General features: G+C 44.7%; 1 protein-coding gene across 1 annotated transcript in view; it reads left to right on the top strand.

Moving 5' to 3' along the window:
* grip2b (glutamate receptor interacting protein 2b) overlaps positions 1 to 12,259 on the top strand; it is a 223,823-nt gene that overhangs the window by 82,982 nt on the left and 128,582 nt on the right. The window contains 4 exon segments of the mRNA XM_031825732.1: positions 115 to 151; positions 154 to 262; positions 2,967 to 3,114; positions 5,529 to 5,698. Of these exon segments, the coding sequence (XP_031681592.1) occupies positions 115 to 151; positions 154 to 262; positions 2,967 to 3,114; positions 5,529 to 5,698 (464 nt within the window).

The following is a 12,259-nucleotide window of genomic DNA, read 5'->3' as shown; positions in this document are numbered from 1 at the left end:
CTCTCTCTCTCTCTCTCTCTCTCTCTCTCTCCCTCTCTCCCCTCTCTCTCTCTCTCTCTCTCTCTCTCTCTCTCTCTCTCTCTCTCTCTCTCCCTGTACCATGTCCCCCTGTAGAGAGGGCACTCTGAAGCCAGGCGACCGTCTGATGAGTTGTTGACGGGGTACCTCTCCACAGTGCCCAACCATGGAGATGCCCTCACTGTGCTCAACCAGTGTGGTCAGGAGGCCCTTTTCCAGATTGAGTATGACGTCTCTATCATGGGTAAGAGAAACCATAGAGATATGATATACACCATCAGAGAAAACTCTCCTGCAGAAATAAATAAATAATAATGAAATAAATAAATCATTTATACTGACTGTTCGTTGTCTGGCATCCAGACTGAATGTTTACTTTGTTTTATTGTTTTTATTTTGTTTGTTTCGCCTCACTGAAATGTTACATGGAGTAATATGTAGTATTGTAGTATAGTATCATGTAGTATTATTCATGTAGTAATACTTCATGTAGTATTATTCATGTAGTATTATTCATGTAGTATTATTCATGTAGTAATATTCATGTAGTATTATTCATGTAGTATTATTCATATAGTATTATTCATGTGGTATTATTCATGTAGTAATATTCATGTAGTAATATTCATGTAGTAATATTCATGTAGTATTATTCATATAGTATTATTCATATAGTATTATTCATGTAGTAATATTCATGTAGTATTATTCATGTGGTATTATTCATATAGTATTATTCATGTAGTATTATTCATGTAGTAATATTCATGTAGTAATATTCATGTAGTAATATTCATGTAGTATTATTCATATAGTATTATTCATATAGTATTATTCATATAGTAATATTCATGTAGCATTATTCATGTAGTATTATTCATATAGTAATATTCATATAGTAATATTCATGTAGTATTATTCATGTAGTATTATTCATGTAGTATTATTCATATAGTATTATTCGTGTAGTATTATCCATGTAGTAATATTCATATAGTAATATTCATGTAGTAATATTCATGTAGTAATATTCATGTAGTATTATTCATGTAGTAATATTCATGTAGTATTATTCATGTAGTATTATTCATATAGTATTATTCATGTAGTATTATTCATGTAGTAATATTCATGTAGTAATATTCATGTAGTAATATTCATGTAGTATTATTCATATAGTATTATTCATATAGTATTATTCATATAGTAATATTCATGTAGCATTATTCATGTAGTATTATTCATATAGTAATATTCATGTTGTAATATTCATATAGTAATATTCATGTCGTAATATTCATATAGTAATATTCATGTAGTACTATTCATATAGTAATATTCATGTAGTAATATTCATGGTTGTAATATTCATGGGGTAATATTAATGTAGTAATATTCATGGGGTAATATTCATGTAGTAATATTCATGTAGTAATATTCATGTAGTAATATTCATGGGGTAATATTTATGGGGTAATATTCATGTAGTAATATTCATGGGGTAATATTCATGGGGTAATATTCATGTAATATTCATGGGGTAATATTCATGTGGTAATATTCATGGGGTAATATTCATGTAGTAATATTCATGGGGTAATATTCATGGGGTAATATTCATGGGGTAATATTCATGGGGTAATATTCATGGGCTAATATTCATGGGCTAATATTCATGGGGTAATATTCATGGACTAATATTCATGGGCTAATATTCATGGGCTAATATTTATGGAAACATATGTCTTTCCTGGAGAAGGGTGTCTGGTAGACTTCAACCTCTGGAGAAACATTGTGTTCGATCTTCTCAGACAGAAGTCAAAAGTTAAGTGCCAATCCTGCTACTCTCTGTAGTAGGGAGTCCTCTCTCCTTGTTTTGTTTTAATTGTGAATCTCAAATAGCAGGTTTTCTATCTGGCTGAGTGGCAGACTGGCGACCCTTCATCTCCTCTCAGTATTGAGGGTAAAGTGGCTACCCAGTGTTGCCAGTTGCAAATGAGATTTTTCCAGAACAATCTGTAACACCTTGCCAAAAGCCCACCCTAGCAAGCCACACCCACTAAGTCTGGAACAGGGAGAAGTACTCCCCCCAGTCTCCCTTTAGACAGGGTTCTCTGACATGGTAGAATTATGTACTGGGACTGGGTCCCAGGCAGACACAGCAGACGAACTCTTTCACAAAAGGTTGCGTGTTCTCTTCGTATATATCAAATCCGCTGAAAGTAAGCCCCCCTATTGAGTACAGTGTCTGGTAAATGGTAAATACGCTTAGCTAGCTGCAGATCTGTGGTTAAAAAATGAGACAATGGAAACAGCCGTTGTTGTCTTTTACTCCTCCAACAACCATTCCCTATCATCCAATATTACAACCAGCTACCACCACAGAGTATTACAACCATCGACCACCACAGAATATTACAACCAACTACCACCACAGAATATTACAACCAACTACCACCACAGAATATTTCTAACCAACTTTGAGTATAGTGTACAAAAGCATGAATCAATATCTGTATTTGCCTGGCTGCGGTACTGCTGGTTTTCATGCTTCCCCTCTAATCAGAGACTGAGTCAGACCTCTCTGGACAATTAATGACAATAATTGACCAATTATTTCCAGGTGAAAAAGGAAAGCAGCGGTACTTCTGTACCTCGAGGGCCTGAACCGAACCGACCTGGACTATAATGGCTGATAATTGTCCCATGTTCCTGTTGTTAACTCCTGATTATAATAACTTTCTGGGAGGTGGACTCTGAATGCCATATCATTCTCATCACACAGTTGCAGGCACTAAAACATTGTTAAAACCCTGTACTGTGGATCAGCTTTTTTTTGGTCTAATTATCAAAAGGAAGTGCCCGAGCAAATGCACGAACATTGTGATAATTGTTCTACCAATACTACCGCAACTGTATTCAATTCAATCTTAATTTGTCCCTTTCAGATAGTGTGATGAATGCATCTGGTCCCCTATTGGTGGAGATCGCCAAATCACCGGGGGCAGCTCTCGGTATCACCTTGACAACCGCCACCCACAGGAACAAACAGGTCATCGTCATCGACAGGATCAAAGCAGCTAGTGTGGTGGACAGGTGAGCTGACAGACCCACAGCTACTGTGGTGGACAGGTGAGCTGACAGACCCACAGCTAGTGTGGTGGACAGATGAGCTGTCAGACCCACAGCTAGAGTGGTGGACAGGTGAGCTGTCAGACCCACAGCTAGAGTGGTGGACAGGTGAGCTGACAGAGCCACAGCTACTGTGGTGGACAGGTGAGCTGTCAGACCCACAGCTAGAGTGGTGGACAGGTGAGCTGACAGACCCACAGCTAGTGTGGTGGACAGGTGAGCTGTCAGACCCACAGCTAGTGTGGTGGACAGGTGAAACACGCTCTCCTTAATGCATCCACAATCTGACAAACAGATCAACAGTCTCCCTATCACAGATCAACAGTCTCCCTACCACAGATCAACAGTCTACCTATCACAGATCAACAGTCTCCATATCACAGATCAACAGTCTCCCTATCGCAGATCAACAGTCTCCCTATCACAGATCAACAGTCTCCCTATCACAGATCAACAGTCTCCCTATCACAGATCAACAGTCTCCCTATCGCAGATCAACAGTCTCCCTATCACAGATCAACAGTCTCCCTATCACAGATCAACAGTCTCCCTATCACAGATCAACAGTCTCCCTATCACAGATCAACAGTCTCCCTATCGCAGATCAACAGTCTCCCTATCACAGATCAACAGTCTCCCTATCACAGATCAACAGTCTCCCTATCACAGATCAACAGTCTCCCTATCACAGATCAACAGTCTCCCTATCACAGATCAACAGTCTCCCTATCACATAATTTCATTCAACAGATACTGTATACAGTTCAGCAAAGCAGTGAGCAGCAGTGATTCAGGAGAGCACACTTACTCCTCCCCACCTCTCTCTCTCTCTCTCTCTCTCTCTCTCTCTCTCTCTCTCTCAATTCAATTCAATTCAATTCAATTCAAGGGGCTTTATTGGCATGGGAAACATGTGTTAACATTGCCAAAGCAAGTGAGGGAGATAATATATGAAGTGAAATAAACAATAAAAATTAACAGTAAACATGACACATACAGAAGTTTCAAAACAATAAAGACATTACAAATGTCATATTATATATATATATACAGTGTTTTAACAATGTACAAATGGTTAAAGGACACAATATAAAATAAATAAGCATAAATATGGTTTGTATTTACAATGGTGTTTGTTCTTCACTGGTTGCCCTTTTCTTGTGGCAACAGGTCACAAATCTTGCTGCTGTGATGTCACACTGTGGAATTTCAAACAGTAGATATGGGAGTTTATCAAAGTTGAATTTGTTTTCGAATTCTTTGTGAATCTCTTTCTCTCTCCCCACTCTCACTCCCCCCCCCCCCACCCCTCACCGTCCTCTCTCTGTCTCCCTCTTACTCCTCCCCACCTCGCTCTCTGTCTCTCTCTTCCCACACTCGCCCCCCACCCCCACCCTCACCGTCCTCTCTCTGTCTCTCTCTTCCCACACTCGCCCCCCCCCCACCCTCACCGTCCTCTCTCTGTCTCCCTCTTACTCCTCCCCACCGTCCTCTCTCTGTCTCCCTCTTACTTCTCCCCACCTCGCTCTCTGTCTCTCTCTTCCCACACTCGCCCCCCCCCCCCCCCACCCTCACCGTCCTCTCTCTGTCTCCCTCTTACTCCTCCCCACCTCGCTCTCTGTCTCTCTCTCCCCACTCTCACTCCCCCCCCCCACCCTCACCGTCCTCTCTCTGTCTCCCTCTTACTTCTCCCCACCTCGCTCTCTGTCTCTCTCTTCCCACACTCGCCCCCCCCCCCCACCCTCACCGTCCTCTCTCTGTCTCGCTCCTACTCCTCCCCACCTCGCTCTCTGTCTCTCTCTCCCCACTCTCACTCCCACCCCCCCACCCTCACCGTCCTCTCTCTGTCTCCCTCTTACTCCTCCCCACCTCGCTCTCTGTCTCTCTCTTCCCACACTCGCCCCCCCCCCACCCTCACCGTCCTCTCTCTGTCTCCCTCTTACTCCTCCCCACCTCGCTCTCTGTCTCTCTCTCCCCACTCGCCCCCCCACCCCCCACCCTCACCGTCCTCTCTCTGTCTCCCTCTTACTCCTCCTCACCGTCCTCTCTCTGTCTCTCTCTTCCCACACTCGCCCCCCACCCCCCACCCTCACCGTCCTCTCTCTGTCTCCCTCTTACTCCTCCCCACCTCGCTCTCTGTCTCTCTCTCCCCACTCGCCCCCCACCCCCACCCTCACCGTCCTCTCTCTGTCTCCCTCTCCCCACACTCGCCCCCCACCCACCACCCCCCCACCCTCACCGTCCTCTCTCTGTCTCCCTCTCCCCACACTCGCCCCCCACCCCCCACCCCCCCACCCTCACCGTCCTCTCTCTGTCTCCCTCTCCCCACACTCGCCCCCCCCCCCCCCACCACCACCACCTACCTCCCTGTGTATCAGGAGTGGAGCCCTCCATATAGGAGACCACATCCTGTCCATCGATGGGACCAGCACGGAGCACTGTTCAGTCCTGGAGGCCACACAGCTATTAGCCAGCACCTCAGACCAGGCCAAGCTAGAGATCCTCCCCGCCCACCACAGCAGACTGCCCAGCAAACCCCAGGACACTGGTGAGTGAGGACACGTTGATTTTACTGTCCAAGTGGGGAACAAAGAAAACACTATTTTCCCTAACCCCTAACCCTAAAACTAACCTCTAACCCTAACCCTAAAACTAACCCTAAAACTAACCCCTAACCCTAAAACTAACCCTTAACCCTAAAACTAACCCTAACCCTAAAACTAACCCTTAACCCTAAAACTAACCCCTAACCCTAAAACTAACCCTAACCCTAAAACTAACCCTTAACCCTAAAACTAACCCCTAACCCTAAAACTAACCCTTAACCCTAAAACTAACCCCTAACCCTAAAACTAACCCCTAACCCTAAACTAACCCTACCCGTAACCCTAACCTTAACCCTAACCTTAACCCCAAACTCCTAACCCTAAACCTAACCCCTAACCCTAAAACTAACCCCTAACCCTAAAACTAACCCTACCCTTAACCCCTAGTCCCTAACCCTAAAACTAACCCTACCCTTAACCTTAACCCTAACCTTAACCCCAAACTCCTAAACCTAAACCTAACCCCTAACCCCAACCCCTAATTGTAGCCCTAACTGTCAACCTAACCCCTGAGCCTAATATAGTATTGTTCCTATTTGGTGACCTGGAAAATATCCACACTTGTCAGAGTTTTCCTTGTTTTACTATCCTTGTGAGGACTTTTGGGAACCTAAAATGATAGTAAAGTTTGACTATACAGACAGACAGACACACACACACACACACACACACACACACACACACACACACACACACACACACACACACACACACACACACACACACACACACACACACACACACACACACACACATACACAAACATACAGTCATCAGGGACAGTCCTGTGATCTAACTTGCCGTCAGTTGTTTTAATTAGCTGTGCTGAACTTAATGGTTCCCCATGAGTATTACATTGAGAACAAGATTTAATCAGAGATGCGCATAGCCATAAAAAATAATCATAAAATCTCAGTCAGAGGTAGAAAACTGAGAGCCCTGCTACCGTGTAATATGTACGAAAAGCAAAGTGTTCGCATTTATAGCACAACCATGACATATTTCATGCATCCATTCCTGCTTTGGATCCTAACTATCTAAGACTAGAGCACATCAGACCTGAGCACATCATACCAGAGCACATCAGACCTGAGCACATCAGACTAGAGCACATCAGACCTGAGCACATCAGACCAGAGCACATCATACCAGAGCACATCAGACCTGAGCACATCAGACCTGAGCACATCAGACCTGAGCACATCAGACCTGAGCACATCAGACAAGAGCACATCAGACCTGAGCACATCAGACCTGAGCACATCAGACCTGAGCACATCAGACAAGAGCACATCAGACCTGAGCACATCAGACCTGAGAACATCAGACCTGAGCACATCAGACTAGAGCAGACCAGACTAGAGCACATCAGACTAGAGCAGACCAGACTAGAGCAGACCAGACTAGAGCACATCAGACCTGAGCACATCAGACCTGAGCACATCAGACTAGAGCACATCAGACCTGAGCACATCAGACCAGAGCACATCAGACCTGAGCATATCAGACCTGAGCACATCAGACCAGAGCACATCAGACCTGAGCACATCAGACTAGAGCACATCAGACCAGAGCACATCAGACCTGAGCAGACCAGACCTGAGCACATCAGACTAGAGCACATCAGACCTGAGCAGACCAGACCTGAGCACATCAGACTAGAGCACATCAGACCAGAGCACATCAGACCTGAGCACATCAGACCAGAGCACATCAGACCTGAGCACATCAGACCTGAGCACATCAGACTAGAGCACATCAGACTAGAGCAGACCAGACTAGAGCACATCAGACTAGAGCAGACCAGACTAGAGAACATCAGACTAGAGCACATCAGACTAGAGCACATCAGACTAGAACACATCAGACCTGAGCACATCAGACCAGAGAACATCAGACCAGAGCGCATCAGACCAGAGCACATCAGACCTGAGCACATCAGAACTGAACCCATCAGACCTGAGCAGACCAGACCTGTAGCATGAGTCCAAATCAAAGTATGCGAAACGGAGCACGGTGTCATGCTCTGACCATAGAGAGCCTTTTATTCTCTATTTTGGTTAGGTCGGGGTGTGACTAGGGTGGGTGATCTAATGCATTTATTTCTATGTTGGCCTGGTATGGTTCCCAATCAGAGGCAGCTGTTTATCAGTGTCTCTGATTGGGGATCATATTTAGGCAGCCATTTCACCACTGTGTTTTGTGGGATCTTGTTTGTGTGTTGTTGCCTGTGAGCACTGATTGTTTTTTGTGAGTTTCCTTTATTAAACCTGTGGAACCCAAATCACGCTGCATGTTGGTCTATCTCCAGTTCATACGACGATCGTGACACACGGACACTTAAAAAAACGACGCAACATTTCTTGAAATCAATGGCGGCCATTATTTGAGTTGAAGCGAGAGAAAATGAACTCAGACTTTGGAAATAAATGTTGCCCAGTCACATCTCATATGTTGCCTGACTACAATATTGCATCTTGAAAATGTTAATAAATACATTCTGTGTTCATTTTGGCATGTTTACATGCCTACAATACCCACTGTAGTGTGCGTAGATTGCTAACTGCTACTATTGACTAGCTAGCTTTCCACAAAGAATTGGTAGCTAGCTACCCACGATTAATTGACATCTACGTTGCATAACATTAATTGAAGGTTATTTGTCTTTTTAACTGTCTGGTTAGCTAGATTATTACAATTCACATATAGCTACAGTATCTGATAATTATGAAGTAAAACATATGCTTTGTGTATATCTTGTTTCGTCTCTATTGTCATTGTCCTGACTGGAAGAAGGTTCAGTGAATGGGGAGGTGCATCGTGAGGTAATACAATAGGGGGAGGTGCATCGTGAGGTAATACAATAGGGGGAGGTGCATCGTGAGGTAATACAATAGGGGGAGGTGCATCGTGAGGTAATACAATAGGGGGAGGTGCATCATGAGGTAATACAATAGGGGGAGGTGCATCGTGAGGTAATACAATAGGGGGAGGTGCATCGTGAGGTAATACAATATGGGGAGGTGCATCGTGAGGTAATACAATATGGGGAGGTGCATCGTGAGGTAATACAATAGGGGGAGGTGCATCGTGAGGTAATACAATATGGGGAGGTGCATCGTGAGGTAATACAATAGGGGGAGGTGCATCGTGAGGTAATACAATAGGGGGAGGTGCATCGTGAGGTAATACAATAGGGGGAGGTGCATCGTGAGGTAATACAATAGGGGGAGGTGCATCGTGAGGTAATACAATAGGGGGAGGTGCATCGTGAGGTAATACAATAGGGGGAGGTGCATCGTGAGGTAATACAATAGGGGGAGGTGCATCGTGAGATAATACAATAGGGGGAGTGCATCACAAATGTCATGTTTTATGTGTTCTCCACACTCTCGTCCTCACAAGAACGTACTCAAGAGAACGTCCTCTGAGAATTCACTTGGAGCATGAGAGTGTGGAGCACGGTAGTATGCATACTGAGAAACATCCAGGGTCTATACTACAGTTTTCATGAACTTGAACACAGGGTAGATACTACAGGGTTGCTCCTACAGGGTAGCTACTATAGGGTAGAGATTACAGGGTGGATTCTACAGAGTAGATACTACAGGGTAGCTACTATAGCGTAGAGACTACAGGGTAGCTACTATAGGGTAGATACTACAGGGTTGATACTACAGGGTAACTACTATAGGTTAGAGACTACAGGGTAGCTACTAGAGGGTAGATACTACAGGGTAGAGACTACAGAGTAGATACTACAGGGTAGCTACAACAGGGTAGAACTACAGGGTAGCTACTACAGGGTAGTACAGGGTAGATACTACAGGGTACTACAGGGTAGATACTACAGGGTAGATAATACAGGGTAGATACTACAGGGTAGAAACTACAGGGTAGATACTACAGGGTACTACAGGGTAGATACTACAGGGTACTACAGGGTAGGCTACATGGTACTACAGGGTAGATACTACAGGGTAGATACTACAGGGTACTACAGGGTAGATACTACAGGGTACTACAGGGTAGACTACAGGGTAGATACTACAGGGTAGATACTACAGGGCACTACAGGGTAGATACTACAGGATACTACAGGGTAGATACTATAGGGTAGATACTACAGGGTACTACAGGGTAGATACTATAGGGTAGATACTACAGGGTACTACAGGGTAGATACTACAGGGTACTACGGGGTAGGTAGTACAGGGTAGGTACTACAGGGTAGATACCACAGGGTACTACAGGGTAGATACTACAGGGTACTACAGGGTAGATACTACAGGGTAAATAGTACAGGGTAGATACTACAGGGTACTACAGGGTAGATACTACAGGGTAGATACTACAGGGTACTATAGGGTAGATACTACAAGGTTGTGTGATTACGCGATGACAACCTCCGTTGCCCTGTTAGCTGTTGTTGTTCAGGTTATTTGTTTCACTCCTGTCTTCTCTAACATCCACAACACAAATCAGAGCTGTGATATAACTTCAAACCATGAACCGTGTCCTTCTCACCTCATAGTTGATGAAACGTTTGACGTCGCCTTTAAAAAAAAAAAACTTTTCTAATCTTCTTATGAGATTTGAGCTTTCAACTGTCACTTCAGCATGTGTAGCTGACTCCCTGGTCATCATATCTGGCTGGTGTAGTCACTCTCACAATGGGGAGTGTGTGTGTGTGTGTGTGTGTGTGTGTGTGTGTGTGTGTGTGTGTGTGTGTGTGTGTGTGTGTGTGTGTGTGTGTGTGTGTGTGTGTGTGTGTGTGTGTGTGTGTGTGTGTGTTGTGTGTGTGTGTGTGTGCATGCGTGTGTGTTTGTATATGTGTGTTCCCAGAGAATCCTACAGTAGCTACCACTACCAGATGAGCTTACCCTGAGCTGCAGAGCAGAGCAGCAAGGCAGGATTAGCACTCACTGGATTGGCTGGTTTATAACCAAATAAATAACACTCCTTTCCAAAGTTCTGTTTTCTCCTTGGCTTTCATGAGAGAGTTAAACCTTGAGGATTCATATCTCCACTACTGTAGCAGCCGCTGTCACTACCGCTGTATCCTACTAGGGGAGAATGTACTGTGTGTGTGTGTGTGTGTGTGTGTGTGTGTGTGTGTGTGTGTGTGTGTGTGTGTGTGCGTGCGTGCGTGTGTGCATGCGTGTGTGTGTGTGTGTGTGCACATGCATGTGTGTTTGCGTGTGTGCGTGCTTTCTTGCGTAAGTGTGTTTGTGTATTTGTGTGTATATGTGTGTGTGCGTACGTGTGTGTGTGCGTACGTGTGTGTTTGCTGTGTGTGTGTGTGACCTAATTTAGAGAAGCCATACTGAGAAAGGGAGAGAGGGAGAGAGGGAAAACATTCCATTGATTTCAACACATCCTCTCCTACCGTTTTAAAGCTACTTATTTGTATCCTCCCTTGCTGTGACATCACTTCCCCCTACAGTATTACCCCACCATGCAGTGCCTTCGGGAAATATTTCAGGCCCCTTGAAACCAAGCCAAGAGGTCGAAGGAATTGTCCTTAGAGCTCCGAGAGACAGTGTGTCGAGGCATAGATCTGGGGAAGGGTACCTAAAGAATTCTGCAGCATTGAAGGTCCCCAAGAACACAGTGGCCTCCATCATTCTTAAATGGAAGAAGTTTGGAACCACCAAGACTCTTCCTAGAGCTGGCCGCCAGGACAAACTGAACAATCTTGGCAGAAGGGCCTTGGTCGGGGAGGTGACCAGAACCCGATGGTCACTCTGACCGAGCTCTCTAGAGTTCCTCTGTGGAGATGGGACGGTGAAGCATGGTGGTGGCAGCATCATGCTGTGGGAATGTTTTTCCAGAGGCAGAGACTGGGAGACTAGTGAGGATCGAGGCAAAGATGAATAGAGCAAAGTACAGAGAGATCCTTGATGAAAACCTGCTCCGGAGCGCTCAGGACCTCAGACTGGGGCAAAGGTTCACCTTCCAACAGGACAACGACCCTAAGCACACAGCCAAGACAGCGCAGGAGTGGCTTCGGGACAAGTCTCTGACTGTCTTTGAGTGGCCCAGCCAGAGCCTGGACTTGAACCCGATCTAACATCTCTGAAGAGACCTGAAAATAGCTGTTCAGCAATGCTCCCCATCCAACCTGACAGAATTTGAGAGGATCTGCAGAGAAGAATGGGAGAAACTCCCCAAATACAGGTGTGCCAAGCTGGTAATGTCATACCCAGGAAGACTTGTAACTGTTGCCAAAAGTGCTTCGGCAAAGTTCTGAGTAAAGGGTTTGAAAACGTATGAACATGTGGTATTTCACATTTTTATTTGTAATAAATGTGCAAAAATGTCTAAAAACCTGTTTTCGCTTTGTAATTATGGGGTATTGTGATGTCATTATGGGGTATTGTGATGTCATTGTGGGGTACTGTGATGTCATTATGGGGTATTGCATGTAGATTTAACTGCGTACATTTTGTTTTTTAGAATAAGGCTGTAATGTAACAAAATGTGGAAAAAGTCAAGGAGTC

This window comes from Oncorhynchus kisutch, linkage group LG5 (genome assembly GCF_002021735.2).
Source record: "Oncorhynchus kisutch isolate 150728-3 linkage group LG5, Okis_V2, whole genome shotgun sequence".
NCBI classification, from domain to species: domain Eukaryota; kingdom Metazoa; phylum Chordata; class Actinopteri; order Salmoniformes; family Salmonidae; genus Oncorhynchus; species Oncorhynchus kisutch.
Note: the sequence above shows the minus strand (reverse complement) of the source record. Positions and strands in the feature narration are given on the sequence as shown.